Source organism: Anas acuta, chromosome 1, assembly GCF_963932015.1.
Source record: "Anas acuta chromosome 1, bAnaAcu1.1, whole genome shotgun sequence".
Classification (NCBI taxonomy): domain Eukaryota; kingdom Metazoa; phylum Chordata; class Aves; order Anseriformes; family Anatidae; genus Anas; species Anas acuta.
The window spans coordinates 23,777,674-23,800,033 of NC_088979.1; the positions used below are offsets into that span (position 1 = coordinate 23,777,674).

The 22,360-nt window shown below is 44.8% G+C and overlaps 1 protein-coding gene across 8 annotated transcripts in view; it reads right to left on the reverse strand.

Annotated features, from left to right (window-relative positions):
• STARD13 (StAR related lipid transfer domain containing 13) overlaps positions 1 to 22,360 on the reverse strand; it is a 294,539-nt gene that overhangs the window by 114,202 nt on the left and 157,977 nt on the right. Inside the window, exon 1 of one of the 8 annotated variants that reach the window (XM_068672949.1) lies at positions 8,838 to 9,435. The exons of the other annotated variants lie outside the window; for them this stretch is intronic. Within the exon in view, the coding sequence (XP_068529050.1) occupies positions 8,838 to 9,006 (169 nt within the window). The 5' untranslated portion in view covers positions 9,007 to 9,435. Of the gene's footprint in view, positions 1 to 8,837; positions 9,436 to 22,360 lie in introns of those variants that run through there. 8 annotated transcript variants of the gene reach the window in all.

Sequence of the window (22,360 nt, forward strand, 5' to 3'; positions counted from 1 at the left end):
CTAAATGAAAGACAGACCAATTCCTGATTTTTTGGTCAAGCACCATCACCTGGCTCATGCCCATGCTATCTGAGACCTGCCCTCTCTCCAATAAGCGTGCTTCATGTTGAGCTAACTGGAGCCAGGCAGTCTGGCCAGGAGCTTGTGGACAACATGGATAACCCACACTGAAATACTGGCTGAAAGGAAGCGGGTAGTAAGGAAGGGGACAGCAAATCTGGAGAAAAAAACACGGTGCACAATGTGTGCTGGGGGGCTGCAGAAGCAGCAGCTCCCTTGTACAGAAGTTGTAGATGAGCAAAACCTGTGCTACCATCCTACCTTTCAGACATATCTGGCAGTAAAAACTGTGCTGTAACCTTCAGGGAAATGTCTTTCCTTTATGAGAGGGTACAGTATTTTCCTGCAAATGTGATTTCAAGAAGGAAACTGAGAAATCTCACCCCCAAATTGGCAGATTTGGGAGTGGAATGCTGGCTGGGGGGGGTAGTTCATAAAAAGAATAAGAGCAAGAATTAAATCCAGGGATCACACATTTACGTATTGTTTTTTCCTGTACTCCTCAACCACTCAAATGACAGAGATTCAGAAATAAGCACGGCACAACTGATAAAACAAACAAACCATGAGAAACACCAGTGACACACTGAGGATAAAAAAGTCCGATACCCTTTAGGCTGTTAGGACTGAATGAGAGAGACAATAACAAATATATACAAATTTTGCTTCCAAATCCTGCAACCTTTGCTCATACAAACAGACCTTCCTCCAGCCACAATCCTATTAAAAGAGAGCACTATTATTGCCAAAGGCCTGTAATATCTAGCTCATTAAAACAATACCGGTTGACATTATTAGGATTTATTATTTTGCTCCTTTAGTGCAGACAAAGATTCATCCGAGTACATTGCAGAGCTGAGTCCTTCTTTGGCACTTTGAGTGGAAAGCAAAATGCCTGGTATGCTCCAGCAAGGCAGTCTGCACGCTTGGCAGATGGTATTTACTTAAGACATACTGCACAGCCCATATTTTAAACTAAGTTATGTCTCTGAGTTCACCTAACTTATCACAAAGACAAAAACTAGTGTTCGTCTGTGGGTGGATGTTAGTCAACCCCCCCTGTAATCTGACGTGTTACGGAGTGATTCTTCTCCCGGCAGAATTAACCTCCTCAGCCCAGTTATAGATCAGAGGCGAAAAGCCACAACATGTTTCCAGCCTGAGTCATGCACATGCTTCTCAGCTAAGCCACAAGGCTCCCAAGTTCTCTGAATCACGCCAGCTGCTCTCCCATAGTTTCTAAATACTGCAGCTCAAGGTGCTCCAGCCCTCCTGTCCCACCAGTACGGGATGGTGTGCAGTCAGCGGTGTGATGGTTTGCCCTGGTAAGCTCAGCTGACCTGGTGAACTGAACCTCAGACGGGAAACTCATAAGAGGTTTTTAGGCAAAAGCATACACACGAGAATTTTACGAGGCATGAAGATGAGGGTTTACTGACTTGCCCACATTCAAGTACCCGCTTAATAAGAATAAAGAAGAAATGACACGACTAGCATACACTGGATCAGGCCCACAGGCCATATAACTCAGTATTCTGCCCTTAAATAAATAAAGCAGCTATTACAAAGTGGAACAAACCCAACTACGGACAATCGTTTAAAACCAAACTACAAGGGAGATGTTTTTTTAATCCCTCCAATTAGTGGCTTAGGCTCTAATCTAAATAAACAGTATGTCCTATAGGAAACAGCTCATATAATTGTTTAAGTGCAACTAAAAGTCTGAGAATATTGTATGATACAAGATAAAAACAATGACTATGGCTAAGATACTATCGACGACTTCATGGTATTAGCATTTGAACCAAACGAAAACAAAAAAGCCCATTAGTATCTATTACCTAGAGAGGAAAATAGTATCTGTCTGGAGCTTAAAAATGCTAATTTTTTAAATTAACACTTACAGGGCTCTGTATTTTCAGGGATTTATGTATAAATAAAGACATAAGAGCATCCCAGTACAAAAAATTCAAATTCTCTTAAATAATCTATTTTTGTGAGTATTTTACTTCTGTTACATAGCATTTTATATACCCCAGTGACTTATCAGTTCTAAATTTAAACCAACAAAATACCCCAATTATTAGTACACTGACGTTTCATTTATTGAGCATACATCTTGCACTTAATGGATTAAATGTCTTTTAGCATTCATACCTCTAATTACACAACAGGGTTAATTTGAAAATTAAAAATCTCCTCAGTGATCAATACAGGAGACAGACAGCACAATTACAGCTGCTTGTTTCACCACGAGCAATTTCAAAACAAAAATGTCTCAAGTTAGATTTCACCTTGGCTGAAATCCGGCTTTCAGTGAAATCAAGAGCAAAAGTCCCCCAACTCAAAAGACAAGCCAAGGTTTCCTTCTCTGCTTAAACTGCCTGTGTCAGCACAGCCTGCCTGGCTACCCCACGGCTGTAAGAGTTGTACCACAGAGCCACTGAAGGGTTGAGGTTGGCAGGACTCCCTGTAGGCCCCTGGTGCCCCCCTGCCCAAGCAGGGACACCCAGAGCAGGCTGCCCAGGCCCACGTCCAGGCGGCTTTTGGAGCTCCCCAAGGAGGAGACCCCACAGCCTCTCTGGGCAGCCTGTGCCAGGGCTCCGTCACCCGCCCAGCACAGCAGTGCTGCCTGGTGCTCAGAGGGAGCCTCCTGGGTGCCCGGCTGTGCCCATGGCCTCCTGTGCATGGCCTGCTCACTGGACACCACTGAGCAGAGCCTGGCTCCGGCCTCTCTGCACCCTCCCTTCAGGGATTTAGGGACACGGATGAGATCCCCCTGAGCCTCCTCTTCTCCAGGCTAAGCAGCCCAAGTTCTCCCAGCCTCACAGCAGAGATGCTCCAGTCCCTGCATCATCCTGGAGTCCCTCCGTTGGACTCCCTTCACTGTGCCCAGGCCTCTCTGGTACTGCAGGGCCCAGAAGAGGATTCAGCACTCCAAGTGCAGCCTCACCAGTGCTGAGCAGCAGTGAAGGATCACCTCTCTCAACCCTCTGGCACACTTTGCCTAATGCAGCCCAGGACAGTGTTAGCCTTCCCTGTGGCTAGAGCACACTGCTGGCTCATGCTCAGCTTAGGACCCCAGGTCCTTTTTTGCAGAGCTGCTTTCCAGCTGGGCAAGGCCAGAAGGAACCATTATCATCGCTTAGTCTGCTCACCTGTATCCCACAGGCCACAGGATTTTAGCCAGTAATCGGTGCATTAAGCTGATTGTTTCTGCCTCAGCAAGTGCATGAGCTTTCAATCTGTTCTAACTTTGGTATTACTGGACAATTTTGAACCTCTTTACCAGGTGGTGGCTTCAGGGAAGGTTTCTCTGCCTTTCCTTTTCAAATGTCCTGTTTTCCATGAAGTAAAACCTTGCAAAACTTCAATTAGCTGGACTGTAATCTTCCTCACTACTATTTATGTATGTATTTTTATAAACACACCTCAGGGTACTTTGACTTTATAAATACACCTCAGGAAGTTTACATTTTTATGCAAAAGTGGCAGCACAAATACTTCAACCATTTCAGAGTACTAGTTTAGAGAGAAAGAAAAAAAAAGATGTTTTTAAAGAAATCCTACAACTTCGTTGAAAAATTCTAGTTTCCTCACATTTTGGGATGAGAACTTCAGGAACAGAGCATGTAAGGAAGGAAATTTAATAGTGAAGAAGCTTAATGCAATGTAGAGCCTCAGTTTTTAATAGAATTTCACATACTGTAAAAAAAAAAAAAAGAGTAAAAAAAAAAAGTTTCACAGACTTCATCAAGACTTGATGTTGTTCCACTGACCCAAATACTGCATGTGCTGTGAGTTCATGCCCACCCCACATGCTTGTCTGACTGGAGAGAGTGATGGGCCATACCCCAGCTGAGGTCTGCAATGCACCTCAGGAGCTGAGGATCCTTCCCCAGGTAGCTCAGGCCACCCCAGCCCCAGAAACATCCCCTCCTGCCTTCTGCTGGGTCTTGCTGCACCTCTGATGCACACCTCATACAGAAAAACTACAAACAGCTACTGCTGCTAGTTAGCCCACAAACTCAAGGGGCTGGAGGTCACTATCATAGGTCATCATTATCATCAAGTTGAGTCCTGTAGGCTCACCTTTTGCTTTCTTGGATTCAGACAATTAGGTTAAAAGATGTATAGGTAAAGTGGCCAGCATCCAGAATGTGGGGAAAGGTGTAGTCCGGTTTGCCTGAATAACTGTATTTTGGCCTCTTTGTGTCTTTGAACAAAACCATAGTCTTTAATTACACAATCATATCCTGCTTCCAATCTCCAGTGACGGACAGGTTCTCTCTACTTCTACACATATCCAGAATGAGATCCTTTTTTTTTAAAATGCAGATTACGACTGCACCATATTCACTTGCATCATTTCCAGGTTCTCCTTCTGAGCACTGTATGGCAGTATATTACAGCTGTCTATTGCTGCTATTTGGTTTGGTTTACGTTGACAGATGAGATTTAAAGTCACCTGAAACACGTCACTCACATCCCTCTGTAACACCTTCCGCAAACTGGAAGCTACTCATGCTTAGAAAAGACAAAAAAATAAATACAATGAATTAATTCCAGAGTGAAGAATATAGACAGAAAAATGCATTTGTTTCTCTAACACTCCCTCAAACCAGGCAGGTGACATACAATAACAGTAATCACAGAAGTTCAAAACTGAACTTACAAGAGTATAAAACATCTGCTGAATGTTGAATGGAGAGTTTGCCTTGAAAAGTTGTAACACGCTTTGAGATTGTTCCATCAAAAGATCCTCTTAAACAGCTCTTGCCCGTGGACATGAACTGAGGCAAATCACAGAGCATTACTCACTGTGGTCAGGAATTTATTCACTAAGAACAGGAATTCATCCTATTTTTTCTTCATATTATTTTCTTTCTGAAAGTGCAGTCTAAAAACCAAATCTTTCTGTAGATATAAACATGGATCTTTCTTTAACAGCAATGCCTAACTGTGCTGGGGAAGAATGTGGCTCCATTCACCTTGACTTATGTTCTACTTGGGCTGCACAACCACTGCTTTCAATTTAAAATTTTCAGTAATTCTTCATTGCTTTTCAACTACAACTACTTTTTATATTTTCTGTTCTATCCTGTATTTAGCCATGTACTCTGAAAGAAATAACAACTTTGTGACTCACGTAACATAAATTCTTGAAAGTCACCACCTTATTTATTTAAAGAGCACATGAGTAATCATTAATGAATTCTCATACAGTTACTGCCTACACTGTTTGAATAAATACCTCAGACCAAACGTGCTACACCCTGTTCCTTTACGCTGAGGCATGTGTCCCCTTCAGCATGGAAACTAACGGGCTTAGGGGGGGAAAGGGAATCATCAAAAGATCACATTTTGAAAATACCTATTTAATATCAGACAGATAATTGCTGCTCACATTCACAGGCCACCACATAATTCTGCCTCAAGGAGTCGGTGTGAACACAAACCAAATATTTAGGACTTTCAAAGTATGAGCTGATTAAAATAACAGTCTAGTTCGTTTCATTTCCCTTATGGTGGTTTTCTTTTTAGAAATGATTAAATAACATAATTCCTATAATGATTCATTTTGTTTATTTTTAACTAACACCAAAGGAAAATACAAAGGAAAGCTTCTTCGGCAAAAGTGTTTTTAAAGGAGGAAGAAAAGCTGTATTGCACAACATGATAGAGTAATTCAGCACCGTTTAGAATAGTATATGCCACTTGTGACAGAAAAGCTAGAAGTGCATGCAACACTTGGTATTACTCTGCATTAGTGAAGCAGGTTCAGATCCCGGGCTGGAAGCTCTGAGTGCTCTATACGTTGCTTAGTAAATCACTCCTTTCAGTAAGGAAAATTACCCCTGTTGTAAGAACTTCAGTGTTTACTATTGTGGCTGCCTCCGGTTTGAAATCTAGTAACCGAAAAATATCCGCACAAGAAGCAGAGAGCAGGTATTCAAACAAGCCCCAAGGCAGCTTAGCACTTAAACATGTGGCAGCTCTCCTTCCAGCAAAGCAATTAAGCATGCAAGACTCATCATTCCAGTGATGTTAAAATGAAGACTGGATGTTTTTCTAAACATATGCTCTAGTTCAAGCAGTGACTAGACAGGGGAGGTGCTAATGCAAGTAAAAGGGGAGCGGGGTTCAAATATATTCTCTTAGTGGCTTCTTCTTGCCTTAAAAATGTGTGGACCGGTGATATATGAAAGCAGGGAGCCGGAAGAATGATTTACACACACTACTGAATGGGGACACTGGAGGCTGGGTTTGGTTTTCATCTTGTATCTCCTGATTTAGTTTTCAATATATTCTTGGTAAGTTGCTCTCTGGCACTCCATTACCAACTAAGCATGCTTCCAGGCTGATACCTCAGTCCATGCTGAAGTCCTCTCTCTGCCTGCATCACAGCACTTCCATTTACTTAGGAATGACAGCATCATTGAATGAGACATGAACTCCACCTGCCCTGGCCTGGTGGCAGCCACAGAGGGTTGACCTGCTGGCCCAGGGAGGCCTTGTGAAGGTCTTGTCAGTGCCTTGGGCGGATCTAGGATTCATTCCAGAGCATAAACGGGAAGATTCAGGTTGAGTTATACTAGTTAGACTTAGGTTTATTTTATTTATTTATTTTTTGTATTGCTAACACGGGTATTTATTTTAAATTTGTTATTCATTACTGGAGCACTTCAGGAAAAATGTATACCTCACCTGTGATTTTCTACTAGGCCTGTATGATCCTATATACAGGCACCTAACACGCACATCAGCACCTACTTGCACATTCAGTATCATTATTACTAATGAACTGACACATAACCAACAGTGGACTCTGTCCCCAGCTTTCTATCAATAAAAGAAGTGTATTCTTAGCAAGCCAAAATACCTACATTTCTTTTGTGTCACGTTGGTACATGCTGAGCTGCAATGTATCATATCATCAAGGCACTATCCAAGTATTATTTCCTACAGCCTGGCACGGGACGTAATGGAAAGCTGTGGCAGACTCCCCACATACTGAGGACCCGTGCAACAAACTGCAGACAGAAAAGTTACAACGCAGAAATTCCTATTTGTCCCAGCCTCTCGAGCCATGGCAGTATTTATTGCCTTCATTTCCAATGCTAACTACAGGATTCCAGTATCTCTGCCATGGCATGACGTAGCCAAGGCTGCTTTATGAAATGACCTGATTTTCAGAGTATGTGGATGTCATACTTTGACTGCCTCCTCAACTGCAGCCTTTCACATCGGTCACAGGTTTTGGGAAGATCTGTATGGTGGAACAACTCCTGTATAGCCCGCGATGTACAAGGTCCAGGAGGGAAAGCTGTGCAGCACATGACAGGCAAAGGAGGCGCGTTGAACAGTTTCATCAGTAGCTGCTGCTCAAAAATGAAGTTGGCTCTAACACCGTGCCTAAAACACTTCCAAATAATTCTGAGGAGAAATGAATTACCCTTCCTTTCCATTCAGCCCCAGCTGTACACTGGGTACACAGCATGACATAATATCCTTCCTGAAATCAGAGCTGCAGAGAGGACCAGTATCCTTCACACAGGACCAGTTCCTGAGATCGCGCTGCAAACAACTGCGTTTTCCTAATTGCCACAGAAACTATCTCCTTCATCTTTTTTAAAAGCTGGCCAACGAAGTAAGTATTGTTTTCTTTATAAACACAATAAAGGTTTCATCACTACGTCCCTGTACTTCTGTGAGAGTTTGACAGCCACACATACACAGAATATTACTTGAAAGCAACGCACAGGAATAGCCACTCTGCTTAACTGCTGCTGTTCAGAAGCTCTCACCAATTTATTTACTATTTTCTAGGTAGAGACAGTGAATGATGTGAACTCTGTGACTGTCCCTAGTTAGCAGAATCAAAGACCTTTTTGTAAACTGACAAGAAAGTGACTGAGAAATTGCTATCTTCAGGATTTTATTTGTTTGATGGCAAATATGTGGCATGTTCTTTTCTGTAGGCTGGACCACATCTATCTGGGAAACCGGCGTTATTCGAACAGGATGCTACTATTCACTGATTTGTTTTTTAAGCTGAAAAAAATAGTTCAGTTGGCTTTTATTTTTTATACTTGCTTTAAACATGCTGAAGATAATTTCAATTGCACATACAGGCCAAAGGATTTGTCTTGAGGCCAACCTGCATTTAGCTTCAGCCCTGTAGACACTCCGAGAAAATCAATACGTCTGCAGTGACCGCCTAGATAAATGCATAAGCAATCAGAGAAAGCCAAGTCAGCCATTATTCTCAGGGACATGTGACAAGTTTCCCAGCACTCTGACAGCTACACATGCTTGTTTGCAGAGAGGGTTAGCCCCGCTGGCAGCTTCCAGCCGCCCTGGGCTCATGCTTTGTTTTTACCTGGCTGATCACCTATTTGTTCTCTGTGCGTTACAGGCAGCTTTCACCTGCAGCATTCGGAGCAGAGGTACCGGTGCCAGCAGCTGCTGTGCCGGTCGGAAAAGACGAACTTCAGCACTAAAACTCCTGCATAGTTTATGATTAAAAGATTATATAGTTAAATAGCTAAACAGGCACTAGCAGTTGTCTCTCGGTTCTCCATGCCTACGTGCATAGGTGCAATGTGCAGAAAGAGCGAGTTGTGAATGACTGTTCCAAACTCCGACCCAAACCGGATTAGTGCAGAACAGGGAGGAAAAAGGGGCTGGAATTTGAGGGATGAAAACATCTTCGATTACGAAAGCGGGGACCTGCCACGGCAGCCGGCTAGGGAGGGCTCCTGCCAGACACTCACCTTGCTGAATCTTCGTCAGGAGCTGGTGACGTGCGAGAATCCTGCTCGTCCTGTAGGGAGGGCGCCTCGCCGTCTGGTCAAATCGCAAGTACATCTCCTGGCCCTCGGGTGACACCGAGTTGAGATAGTAACAGCCTGTGCCTGATGTCCTGGGCACCTGCTTAAACATCTCTGCTCCTTTAAAATCCCTCCTTCGGTCTCCCCGTGTGGCTACTCCAGATTATAATCAGGGTAATGAAAGGAGGGAGGCAACCAGCCCTAGGGAGCTGAAAAGAGCAAGCGCTTTAAAAGAAAAAGGAGTGCCAAAAGCTACAACTCAGGATTCCTGCTTCTCCCACATGATCTGCAAGGGCCAATCGCTCCGAGAGCAGCCGGTGGAAGTGCGGCGTGCTGGAGAGGGACAGAAAGTCAGCCCAGCACTCACAGACCCACGCCGTCCCGCAGGCTACGACGTGCTTCTGCACTTACGAAGCATGGGAGAGCTGCGCGGGGCAGCTTCAAAAAACAAATTAAGAAAGGCTCCAGGCATCTGGGAATACCTCTTTTAGCCTGCAGAGCTCCTTGTTATGCAGGGCTGGGGAAAACCTTTTCCTCCTCCACGCCACGCAGCTGTCGAGTCATCTCCTGAGATGATGCCCTCGCTCCTTTTCTAAAAATCATACCGGTGTTTGCCAAGGGAAAGTCAGTTTAGGGCTGGGCTGTCTGAGTCCCCAAAACCACACAGTACAGCGAGCACTGGAACAAATGAAGCCCTTCCGATGAAAAAAAAAAGAAACACAAAACTCACCAAAACAACAGGAAACCCTTAGCAGCAGGCTCTCGGTGTTAGTAAACAAACCCAAAATTCGCAGTATCAGTGTTACTGAGAACCAGCTCCAGCCGGGAAGAAGGGAAAAAAGAGTGAGAGATGCTCGCTTCTTCTGGTTCCTCAGTGTGATGTCTTTTGTTTTTGAACAGACAGAGGGGCATCTGTTTTTTATTCAGTCTTACATATCAACCACCGAGTTTGCAAAACATGACATTTCTTTACTTAATCAAATATAAGCAGAGCGTTGCAATTTTTATCAACATACAGGGAGCCAATCTGCTTAAAAATATACACAGTAACGCTGAAAATGCCCTACTAGTGTGCCTGTTGATTAATTTTCCATTACATTTCAAAATACCAGCATCTTGGCTCCGTACACACCTACCCTGAGCTGATTTCTAATGGGGCCGGGATCTTGCCAGGGTGCCTTGTGATGGGAGACGGTGTCTGAAATGAGCACCGCCGGCACACGGGAAGCCAGTTTGCAGCCCTGGGGATGGATTTCACAGATCTACCCGTGATGACACTGCCCATACCTTGCTGTGAGAGCCGCAAGAAGTCACGGCATCCCTTCTTCCTACAGCCCAGACAGGGCAGGGCCCTGGGGTGGCACGGCCGGGATGTGCCCGCAGGCAGGGAGCAGTCAGGCAGTTCTCAGCAGCTGCTGGAGCAACCCGTGAGCCACCCCCTGCACCTTGCCAGGGCAAACATCACCCCCACCCTATTGGGAAGCAGGGAGAAGAGTTGTTTCATTCCCAATTATTTATTAAAACGTTGCTCTGTGCAAAAAAAAAAAAAAAAAAAAAAACAAAAACAACTTAGGGCAGAGTTTTGCTGAGATGAAATTTGCTTTCATTGCACGTTATGGATTTTGTTCCTAATAGACACGGGGCTTTTGCTGTGCAATAAAATGGGGAACTATAATTGCAGGTGCTAGACATTTAAAATGAATGCCCTAGACAGAAAGCCTCCAGGACCTGTTATTACCGTCCACTGCCGCCTCCCAGTCCTGTGTCTTGCTGTCTTCTGCTCCAGATGTGGCCGTGCAGTCAGGGGGGACGACTTCAAACTCAAGACAACATCATGTACATCGGGGTGTGGGTCTGCACCCCAAACAGGACACAGCTGGGAGTGGGAATCACCCATCTCATCCCCACTGCCGTGTGCAGGGCAGAGAGGCAGGAGAGCTGCTCAGGGGCAAGCAGAGGGAGCCTGGGGGGTGAGGGGAAGGGTGCTCACCCTTCCCACCCAGCTCGCTGCACCCTGGGGAAAGTCAGCCTGTCAGCCACTCCTCCGCTGTCTTTTGAAGAGTAAATATCCCAGGGACTCCTGAATGTCAATTATATGCACGGTGTTTATCCAAAGAGACTTTGTCACTATGCAGGGAAATTCTTATTTGATTCATCTACAGCCCTCTGATCTAATTCTACTTATAAAACGCTATTGCTAGTGGAAGAAGCGATTATTAACATTTCATAGCACACTATTTAAATTTTCATAGGGATTTCTTTTTTCTCCTGGAAAATGCACAGACTTTTCTTCAGCTAATGGGATTCCACATTGTTCCTTATGGTACTTCTAGAGACTCATAACCAGTTTAGCAGAAATGTAATGCTTCAAAAGGCAGACCAAAGGGAAAAAAAAAAAGCCAGAGCAAGAGCCTAAGTACAGTACTGACTGGGGAACAAGTGCAGCAAGGGCTGAGCCCTCAACAAGCCTGGCTATATGGTATATTAGAGAGCAAAGCACCAGCCCTAGTGCCTCACTCCCATGTAGGCATTGGAGGTAAAGGGGCACCTCCGAGCTGCCCTCCTGGCTCCCTGAGCAGCACTTCTCAGCCCTCACAAAGGGCAGAATTAGAAGCAAGGTGATGAATTTCCCCTCCTTCCTGCACACCAGGGTCAAAACCCCGATGTCGGAGCTGCAGGGCTGCTGCAGGCACCGCACTGCCTCCTCTGGGGCTGAATTCTTTGGCTGCAGTCCAGCACGTGCATAGTAGTCAAATAAAACAAGAAGCAACAAGAGCTAGCTGCTCTCGCAGCGCCCATTTGAAAGCTCCCGTGCTTCAGTTTGTGCACGGCGGAGGAAAGAAGCAGTCCTCCTTTCACTGGAAATGACCGTCTCTTTGTTCGGTGACTGTCCTGTCACTCCCTGTTTATTTTCAAAAATGCGTAAGTAAGTCATTCATGTGAGAAAACACCTCTGGCCACCAACCTTTGGGACGAAAAGGACTACAGAAGCATAAGCTCTTAAGAGTTATATAAGAGAGCTAATTAATATTTCAGTTTCCGTTTACAGACTGCTGCTGGAATACTTAGCAGAGCAGCACCAAACTTCACGCTGATGCACCTCTGTGAAAAGCACTCAGAGACGAAAGCATCCTCGCACGCTCTACCAAGGCTGGAGGGGACTTGGAGCACACGCATGAAATCACTGCTGACCACAACAGCGAGGCCCCTGGGATGGGAACTTGTCCCCGAGTTCCTGTGTCACGGCTGATCCATGGGAACAGAGATTTCTTCAGAAAACTAAAAAATAAAAATGTTCTTAGCTAAATCAGAACGTTTACGGTATAGAAACTGCATGTCACTGTTAGATGTGTAACAGAATAAACACAAATGTGATGAACCCTGAGATGTTCCGGAAGATCAGGAAGCTTTACTTAAAGGCTTATGAACACAGCACAGCATTACAGAAACCTGCACTGTGTTTAAGTAGAAATGGCAGAGCTCAGGGATGTGTACTCTTCAGTGTATGCTTTCATAGGCAGAATGCAACACTTGATTTTCTCATTGATTATTTTTTTTTGGTCCTCTGCCTCTTTCTCTCACTGAAATTGCATTTGGTGTGATGGCAAAAGAGTAGAAACGATTTGCAGGAAAACCTGCCCCAGGCCTACTCATATATACCAAAGTATTGCAGGCGGCCCTTGAGGTCTGCTTCCACTGGGAGTGAGGTACACTTATGGAATGGAGAGGAGTGCAGTGTGCCCTAGAAACACTAAATCACATCTGGTACTGAACAACTGACTTACACCCAGCTTTTCTGAGCAAAATGACAGTGCAGGTTTCTGTATCAGTTTCCACCCTGGCCTTAGATTATTGCTCACGTGGAAATGAGGCGACTCTGGAGTGAGGTTCATTGAGATGAACGGCACTTTCCCCCTTGTACCCACAGCCATACAACAGGACCACTCACTCATTGTAGTGCACCTCTCCTTATGAACTGTGAGACCATGATGTCCAACACCACGTGGAGTTTCTCGGGCTTGGATTTAACCTGCCGTTCTCACACAGTAATCAGTCGCTTGATCTCACTGCCGAGACCCATTTCCCTTTTATTGTTAGTTACACTTATCTGCTTATAGCACATCTAAAATTAAATGGCAGCGTGATGGCTTCTCTTCATCTGAAAGCACGACTGCTATGAGAACAACACCACTTCCCAGCCCTGCAGTGGCACAGGTGTTATTCCCATTAATGACACGCAGTTATAGGAAGCCATCCAAAATCAAGGATTTGCTGTTAACTTGTTGATTTCTGAACTCCCTTCTATAGTTCTGCAGGTAGGAGAATATTTCAGTTGCTGGGTTTTGGCTAAAACTCAAATATCTGACACAGTTTCTTCCCTATGCCTGTACTTCCAGATGCCTGCACAGCAGCTAAGGCATTAACACCAGGCAATTCCTCCTTTCTCAAACCTGGGAAGAGAAAAAAGTCATACATGGGGAGCCCAAAGCTGTGTTTATGATGAGACTTTCTCTTCTCTCACATGTTTTGAACCCTGTCTCTTAGACCGGGACATTTAAAAGCACAACTTCACTGCCTGAATGTTTTAAAAAAATGTTTTGTGGCATTTGTTTGCGTGCTGGGATTACTCCAGCCTGCAGCCAGAGGTCTCGGCAGTGCTCCGGACGCCTTCCCGGGGCTCTGCAGCGCACAGGGGCTGCCAGCAACTGGACTGGGGCAAAAGGAAAGTAGTTCAGGCCAGATTTCAACATCGCTGGGAAGCAGGATGGAAAGAGCTCATAACGGCAGAGCATTGCAACAGAGAGCTGTCTAATTGGAAAGCCTGATACCGAAGTGTTTTGGAGGCAAGGCAGCTGCTATGCGAACTGCTTGATAGCGGGTTTTAAAAAATGAGCACTAAGCAAGCCTGTTCCTTATGCATGAAAGGCAAGCTTACAGACAGCCCTGATAAACCTCAAATCAGGAAAAGAGGCTTCTGAATAGTACATTACATCCTCTTTGTAAGCTCTAGCGCCCCAACTCCAGCACCAGGGGATTACACATTTGCATTTTAAGACCCACATGTTTAGGGGATAGTCCCAGTATAAAACATACGTCCTGATTACAAAAGCATTTGTGGCCTCGCCAAACCACCGAAGGCAGCTCCAATACAAGCTGAGGATTAGAAATTATATGCAAGCTTTGCACAACAGGAATGTGTTCATGGGTACAAGGGATGCCAAGGAGAAAAGAGTGGCAACCGCCCCATCCACCACCAAAGCTGGTTTGCAGCAATAAGGACACGTGCAAAAAGCCGAGATGAGGGTCATGGCAAGAAAGCTGAGGCAATTCCTCACATCAGTACTCCTTTAGAGGAGCTCAGGGATGTCAGATAATAAACTGAAGGGTAACAAATCCACGGGACTGAGTGGGCTGCACCAGAGTCCTGAAGGAGCTTGGATACAAAATGGCTGCCCAGTCACCTGTGAAGTCTGGCCCACAGCTTAGGATCACCTCTCAACAGAGACATGGAAAGTAGCAATATGATTTTCCAAAAGGGCCTCACAGGGGAATTTAAGGAACTAAATTCAGTAGTCTGTGGTGGGAGAGCTGGAAGAAACTGGGAGAAATCAGCGTTTTGTAGCAGTAAGTCATGCCCAAAACCTGTTAAGAGATTTTGAAAGGCTTCACCAAGACCCACGACCAAGAGATCATAAACAAGCTCAGCCATCAGGTACAGAAGGAAAAGGCCACTTGTAGCTTAATGACAGGAAACAAAGGTGGCCATAAATATTCCACTGTCACAGTGGTGTAAGGGAGCCAGCAGACTGCCCCAGAGACAAGGAGGGAACCTGTGCTGTCCACCATCCACACAGGATTTATTTCTCAAGTAGTGAGGTGGCAAAATGCAGAATGTAGAGATGATGCTAAATTAGCCTGGAAGTCAAAACAGAAACACCGGAAACATTGACGGTTCTTATGATATTGATCGAGAAGGCATTAAAATTGTAGCTTTTAAGTGTTGATAAATGTACTGGGGAAAAACCACCCTACACGTACACAGTGCACGGTGCACAATGATGGGATTTAACGGAGCTGTTATCACCGAGGAAATAGATCTTGAACAGGTTTATGAAAATCCAATACAAGTGTTCAGCAGGAAACAAAAAAGCAAAGAGGATTTAAAAATTTTGAGAAGTAATTGAGAGCAAAACAACAAACATCATTATGGTATTATGGTATTAAGGTCTGTCCCCCCAGTACTGCTGGGGTCTTTCCTCACAGTGAAGTGAACTGATTGTGGGGCAGGACTGAGATGAGCTGAACTCCTTTCTGTTGAAGAACTGAAGAATTACTCTTCAATATCCCTTTGTATTACGCATAGCTGAACTCTGGAAGTCATTGCTAGAGGATGCTGCGGCTGCCAGAAATGGGAAGAGTTCAAAAGCAGATCAGGTAAATTCCTGAAAGAAAACGCCATCGGGGCCCACATGCACAAAACCCTGTCTGGTGGCTCAGGAGCCACACGGAGACGACAACGCACACACTATAACCCCGTGCTTACCCTGGCCTTACAGATCTCCCAAAATAGCTCTGACCGCCCACTAACCAGTTCGTAAATGCATCAAAATTACCACTGCTGTGGTCTGTGGCTGCAGCCTGAGGAGTAGCCAGGCTTCCTCGGCCACCACCTCTCCGTGCCCTCTTGCCACATCTGCCTGAGCCGTGCAGTCGGAGCCTGCTGACCACGGAAGAGGTCTCGGGGGACGTGGCCCTCCTGTTTCCTCTGCTCTCCTGGGGGGCTGGAGGGCACCAGGAGCCCCTGGCCGGTGGGTCGGGTCATGTAATTGCTTGGTTGTTTTGTCCAGTGTCTGGCTGCTAATTTCAGCTCTATGGTCTCATTCCTGTTCACTTTTAAACATAGCATTTTTTCTCAGTCAAAGCACGCCAGTGTATGAATATAGGCTCTGCTGGCCTTAGCTGAACTATTTATGTGCCTACTTTATGTCTGCATCTAGCCAAGAATAGCCAGCATCCTGTGGTGTGAAGTCCCTAAAGATGGTGTTTCTCAACAGTAAATTAAAAAAAAAAAAAAAAAAAAAAGAGCTGGATAATAAAGAGAGTTCAAAATAGAGGTCAGAAGAGAGGAAGACATTTCAGGTGATAGGCCTTCTTTTCCAAAGCTTTTAAAGAGCATTATCAGGGGAAAGAGCTAGCAGTTTCCATACCCTTCGTGCAACTCCATCTGTTAAATCTATAGACAAGTTCCTAAACCTAAACCCACAGGAACTGTGTAAATGTACTTAAGTAGTGGTGGGCTAACACACATCCTAATCTCCCCGTCTCACTAACAAAGTGTTTGGATAACACAGTGATAAGGTAAGAAAGTGTTTAGATAAACTTAGTCTCTTATGCTATCCAAATACGTTGTAAATCCCTACCCAGACCTGCTGCTGGTGTCACTGAACCACGGGCAAACATTCCTGCCCCAGCTGAAGGCTCGTGCCCGCGCAGGCTTCGTGTGAGGCCTCTTCCCTATTTATTTTCTTTTCAACAGGAGTCTGGGACCATGGTAGTGAAAAAAAAAGAGAACAGCTTCAGGTTTTGATTTGGTTTTGAGCGAGGATTTTTTTTTTTCATCTGTCTGTGCTAGAGGGAGAATGCTAAAGTTAGATTTTGACAAAAAAAAGCAACAAGCAAACAAGAAAAACACAAAACCAGAACACAGAACAGCACCTGGCAACCCTATTTTAAACTTATGGGATTGGTGCATGGGAGCATGAAAGTGATTTTGTCCAGAAAATCTCCAGGCTCTTTGAAACCATTAATATCCATGCTTCACTCTCAGGTCCAATGAGGCAGGCTGATCGGGCAATGACCTGCTGTAAGACTTTGGGGAAGTCCTATAACCTGTCTCCATACCAATTTCCTAATTGATAGGAGTAATCTTTGCCTTGCTTTGGTATCTATATGTAACAAAACCAAATAATAATATAAAATATATATGTAAAGGTTTGTAGGCACTTTTATCTTCCTTATAAGCAACATCAGTTCCCTGGAGGCAGGTGGAATTCTAGTGGCACTAGAATCAGCTAAGGAGAAAGTAAATACCCTTGAAAATGGCCCTATACCTGTAGTGTGCTCCTTCCGATGAGATGCTTATTGCCTAAACTTGCAGCATGACGAAGATTTCCCAAGATATTAGTAAATGCATGCTATTGGGTATTATGAACGCTGCGTAACACAGAGGATGTGTTTGCACAGGCGGCTCTACAAAGCAAATGCAGCGAGCACAATGCCGGGTCTTGGCTCTGCTGCTGGACAGCAGCCAGGCACACACGGAGGTGCCCTGCAGAAGCCACTGTTTCTGCTTCCACCTCTCACATCTCCCTAATGAACCAAGCTGACTTCAGCCTCGTGACAGCCACCATCCCTGGCCAGACACGTGGCAGTCCTGTGCTGCTGCTCCAAAGGTGAGTGAGGGCACTGAATCCAGCACAGAGCTGAAGTCCATCCATGTGCCATGTGCCCCAAAGACCAGGGTGTGCATGATGTTCTCCTCCTTGCCCCTGATTACTCCTTTGAGTATCCCAGAACCAAAGGAAAGGTCCTGCACAGAACGTAATATGGACGAGCAGTGAATTTGGTCACTACTCCCCAACATGACACTGAAACTGGCTGCAGAATTTTTGCCATCCTGGTGCCTAAATGGCATCATCACAAATACAGGAGCTAGGGAAAATAGGGGACACACATGTATCGCTTGTCCCTCCCCCAGAGCTAGAAATTAGCGTAATCTATATCAATTGCTCTTAAGAGTATATTAGCTTCCCTGTATGTCTGAAACAGAATTCATGCTCCCCTTGGCTTTTAATCCCAAGTAATAATTATTTTTTAATATCAGGAATCAGGAGTTTTAGGAGTATCATAAAGTTATAAGTATTTTTCTGCTAAGAAAGAAAAAATAAGCCCTGGCAGACTTTCCACCATAAATCAGCAGTGGAACGGTTTAAAACGTAAACAGATATTCATGAATTGGGCAAGTCAACTCATCAGGATTTTCTGCCTGCCTGCAGCCAACTGTGCTGTGCACAACTCAAACTTTCCATTTCTTTAACCTGTATTTATTTATTTATTTTTTCTCCCCACTCACAGTTTGCAATGCACGGTATGGACACCGTAGAGCTCATTTATCTAACTGGATAAAGTCATCCTGGCCAACAAGCTGCAGGTGGTTTTTTTTTACGGAGTGGAAGCCTGCCAAACAGCTGGAGCCATGCAGAGGAGAGGGCTTCACAAGGCTCCCCTGCCAGCCACCACGCTGCTTCTCCTGAGAAAGAGCACGTAGCCTGCTCTTCTCCTTCCCCACAGCCTGGCTCTGGAAAATGCTTTCGGTGAGTAGGAAGTACCGGGGAGAGCCCAGAGCCCGACGTGCTGCAGCAATGCAAATTGCATGAATTGCTCTCCCCCCGCAGCGTCCCGTGTCAGCTGTACTGCCCTGCAGCACATTTTCTTTTTCCACCTCTCCCCTCTCTAACCCTGCACCTACCTGCACATCCTTCCCCCCTCCTTCAGCAGCCACTTACCAAGACTTCTTCTCCTCTGTTGATTCCCTCTCTGTTCAAAATACGTAGACCAAGAGAGCTGGTTGATAAGCTCCATCCCAGCAGCAAATTTCTCTTTTACTATCTCGATTCCAGTGTGATGAAAATATTGCCGTCTACCCTCTGTTTGTCCTGGCACCCTCTCAAGTCCCTCTCTACCAGGCTTCCTCCCCGACCCACTTTCTGAATATACAGCTCTCTTTCAAATCAAACCCGCAGTGTTCCTCATTTGTTGTTGTCTACTTAAGGTGTTGCTCCATGTTTATGGAATGTAGTTTTACTGGAAAAATTCCTTGGCCAAAACCTTCAAAAGGAACTACTCATCTTGGGTCGATTTTCCATGACACTCGCAAAGCTCTGACTTTCTGGGCGTCAGAGCATAAGACCTCTTTGAAGTACCTCAAATTGGGCAACTAAAAATTGCAGAACTGAAGTTGCACCTGACCTCTGAAAAAGGTTGGTCCTGTTGACGTTTGCTGATTATTTATTTATTTTCTCTCTTGACAGGTAAATGCTACAAAGACATGAAATTAAGCTAAAAGTGGAACCCGAAGGACCATTCTGCTGCGGAGGTCTTTTACACCAAACCAGAAACCACCAATCACCCTCTAGTTGTTTAGGACTTGTGCTGGTGTAGAAGAGAACTGGCTTTCATGTTCTTTCTATGTACGGTACACTCAGATTGCAAAAGAATGAACCAGCGATTCAGGTACTTCGGTCTTTATTTTCCCCCTCTTATGTCCCATGGAACTTATGACAAATAACACACTCACTGTTTCATAATATGCTACCAAAGATAATAGGTTGTACCATAAATTAAAACCAAAGAGCGTTCTGAACGTTTTGCTTCCAAACCACTAATAAACCCGTACTGCTTTTAAAATAAACTTTGCTCCTCCTTTGCTCAGACCAGTGAAAGTCCACGTGACAGGGAGGCACCTGTGAATGACTTGAAAATAACTTTTTTAAAATAGTAATTGTGATGTGAAGGATTACACGTTTCCAAGAGATTACAAACGGGAAACAGACTCAGTGTCTCACCAGCTTAGGTGTAGCTCGGCTAGGAAGTGCACAGTCACGTTGTAAACCTCCCTCTTACTTTGTTCCTAATTGGCAGCCTCGTTAACAACAGCAGCAAAGAACTATTCACTGCACCCTGCAAGCTAGGAGCTCATACCATAAACTTGCCACGGCCTTCTACTCTTTCTTAAGTCTCTACTAGCACCTACTGTGAAGAACAGGGCACCTACCTCAGGCTGACAGACTTCTGCTGCGAGTACACTATACCAAGTGCAACAAATATTCACACGTCAGATAACTAAACAATAGCTTGGAAAGTGAGCTCCAAAATGCACTTTAAAACATGCAGCAGGAAATCTAAAAATCCATATGGCTGTTGCTCTTGTTGCTTCGATAAAGCAGTCAGGAATAAAAATAAAATCATGCAGCTCTCATTACTAACTTTAAGTGCCACCAAAGTCCCAGGCGCCTCGTCAGCTCGTTTTGCTACCTCGCTTACTCGAGCAGATATCTCCAAACGAAGCCAGAAATGCTGCGTGCAACAATCCCTAAAATTAAACTCCTGCAATGCTAGCGTCTCACCAATTTCCATATCAAATGCCCTCAGGTGGCAGGTGAACAGAGGGCTTTACAGTGCTATGGAGGCGTCTTCGGTGCTGTCACTTGGCTGGGATTGTGGAGGGAAACAAGCACCCCCAGAGGGCAATTCACCCCATTTGTCTGTGACAACCACTTCAGGATGACAGGACTTGCTCTGGGAGGTCCCCATTTCTGTCTTGACTGCAAAGGACCCAGTGCGACCAGCTCAGTGCTTTCAGAAGGCATCCCCACTGTGCTTGCTGCCTTCAGCCAGGGCAGGTGACTCTCACCCTCTGTGTTATTTATTACATGAATCACGCTGTGTGGATTGAGCACAATGCAATGCCTCTTCTCCAGGGACAAAATGAAACCGAAGTGGGAAAGGAAGCACGGCTGCTGCCTTCCCCTTTGGGGAGCCAGCCTTGATCCGGAGATCTGGCTAGGAAACCGCGCTGCACCAGGGCTGGCAAGTACCTCAGTGCCTGTGCCACACTTCTCAGAAAAGCCCGTGAGATGCTGGTGTGGGCTGCAGTCACACCGTCGCTGGCACGCCAAGTCTCAGGAAGCTGTCCAAGGGACGGGCGTCTTTGTTTCCACCACTGCACTAGCGTGGTCTGCATAGACAAAGGCTCAAAACTGCTACATGCCGAGGAATCCAGGAAAAAATTATGTTGACTTTATAAAAACCACCATATTCCACAGCTTCCTCCTAATTATTTCCTACTTATTGGCTTACTGCTGACTGTTTTTTCCCCCCAAAACACTGTGGACATATATATTTTACTCAGGCATCTACTGGCAAACATAATTGAGAGACGAGACGTCCGGTGTAAAACAATGCCCTCTATTAGAGAAACAAGCCATTAAATAAGAGCATCCACAAATAGAAAGGGCTGTAAAAACAAATAGGGGAAAGCATCTGGTTTGCAACATCTTTGCACTATTTGCAGTAGCTAAATCTGGACCCAATTAATGACCTGTTTATTTTCCAAAATTTCAATAAAATGCCTTGGCAAAAACTTAATCTGTCTCTGGAGAAAGTCTTGTTTCCTTCCATATGTTGCCTGATCTGTCACAGCAATAAACTGGCTTCCCGGTTTTAGGATCCCTAGCATTTCCACCAACTGATCCCCTCCATAAAGAGGAGATAATCGTTGCAGCCCTCTAAAAGCCACGAGCCTTAAGAGAAAGCAACAAGAAGGGGCGAAGGAGCGAGTGCTCTGTGCTGTAGCCTCTGCCATGACCTAGAATCCAGAGATTTACAGCAGCTCTGTGGATCCTGGTGTTCCCACCTACAATTCGTCCCAGCTGTTTTATAATCCCTATGAAACTGCTTCTTTAAAAGGCTGCCATGCCACAATTAATCTATCTGCCTTGGCCTGATAAACACTTGTCCTGATGTCCTTGTTGTTTAGGATGCCTTCAAAAGAAGCAGCTCTGGCAGTTCCGTAATTACGTATTTTATGGTTTTGTATAAAACAAAGCAGATGTTTCAGAGTCAATTTTATCTGGTGGTGTCTTTTCTAACCTAGATTCTGGAATTTATTTGATCTCCATTTGAATTAGATTAGCTACAGTAGCCTCTGCTTTATTATACATCAGAAATATGGATGTTCTGGTACCTTCCAGTTTCTGATGAATGCATCCTACCACACTGAATTCATACATACCATTTTCAAAAATATGCTGTTGGTTTAGAGGTTAAGTGTAACAAAACGGATGAGTCCAGACAAGTGAACACTTAACTCTGTTTAACCTTACATACTAGGTAACTGCTCTGCTGAATTAAGGCCATAATCAAATTATCAGAATCAAATTCCTTCCGAAATAAAAGCATATGGAATTTTTAGGGACATATAGAGGGAGCGAATGTAATTACCAAAATACGTATTTGTCATGCTGATGTAAAACTCTGTGCTTCTGGCTTTCTAGGAACTAACGTTTCTTAATTTTCATCAAGTGACGGAGTGAGTCAAGTCAGGATGACGGAAGCCATCCTTACAACAGCCTCCAGAGTGTTCCTGCTGGGTTCGGAGAACTTGCTGTATATTTTTGTTAGTGTAACTGGCAAAAAAATAATAATTATAAAAGGTTCAACTTTTTAACTGATAAGGAAGCTGTAAGAGTTCTTCCCAGGAAACATGTTGGGCAAAACCCCAACCACCTCACCATGTGGCAGGTCCAGAGGTTCAGGCTACATACGTCCACGTCCAATTATGTATGTTAATGAAGATTACTGACATTTTGAAAGCTGACTGTGTCTGTTTGGCTATGCAATTTCCC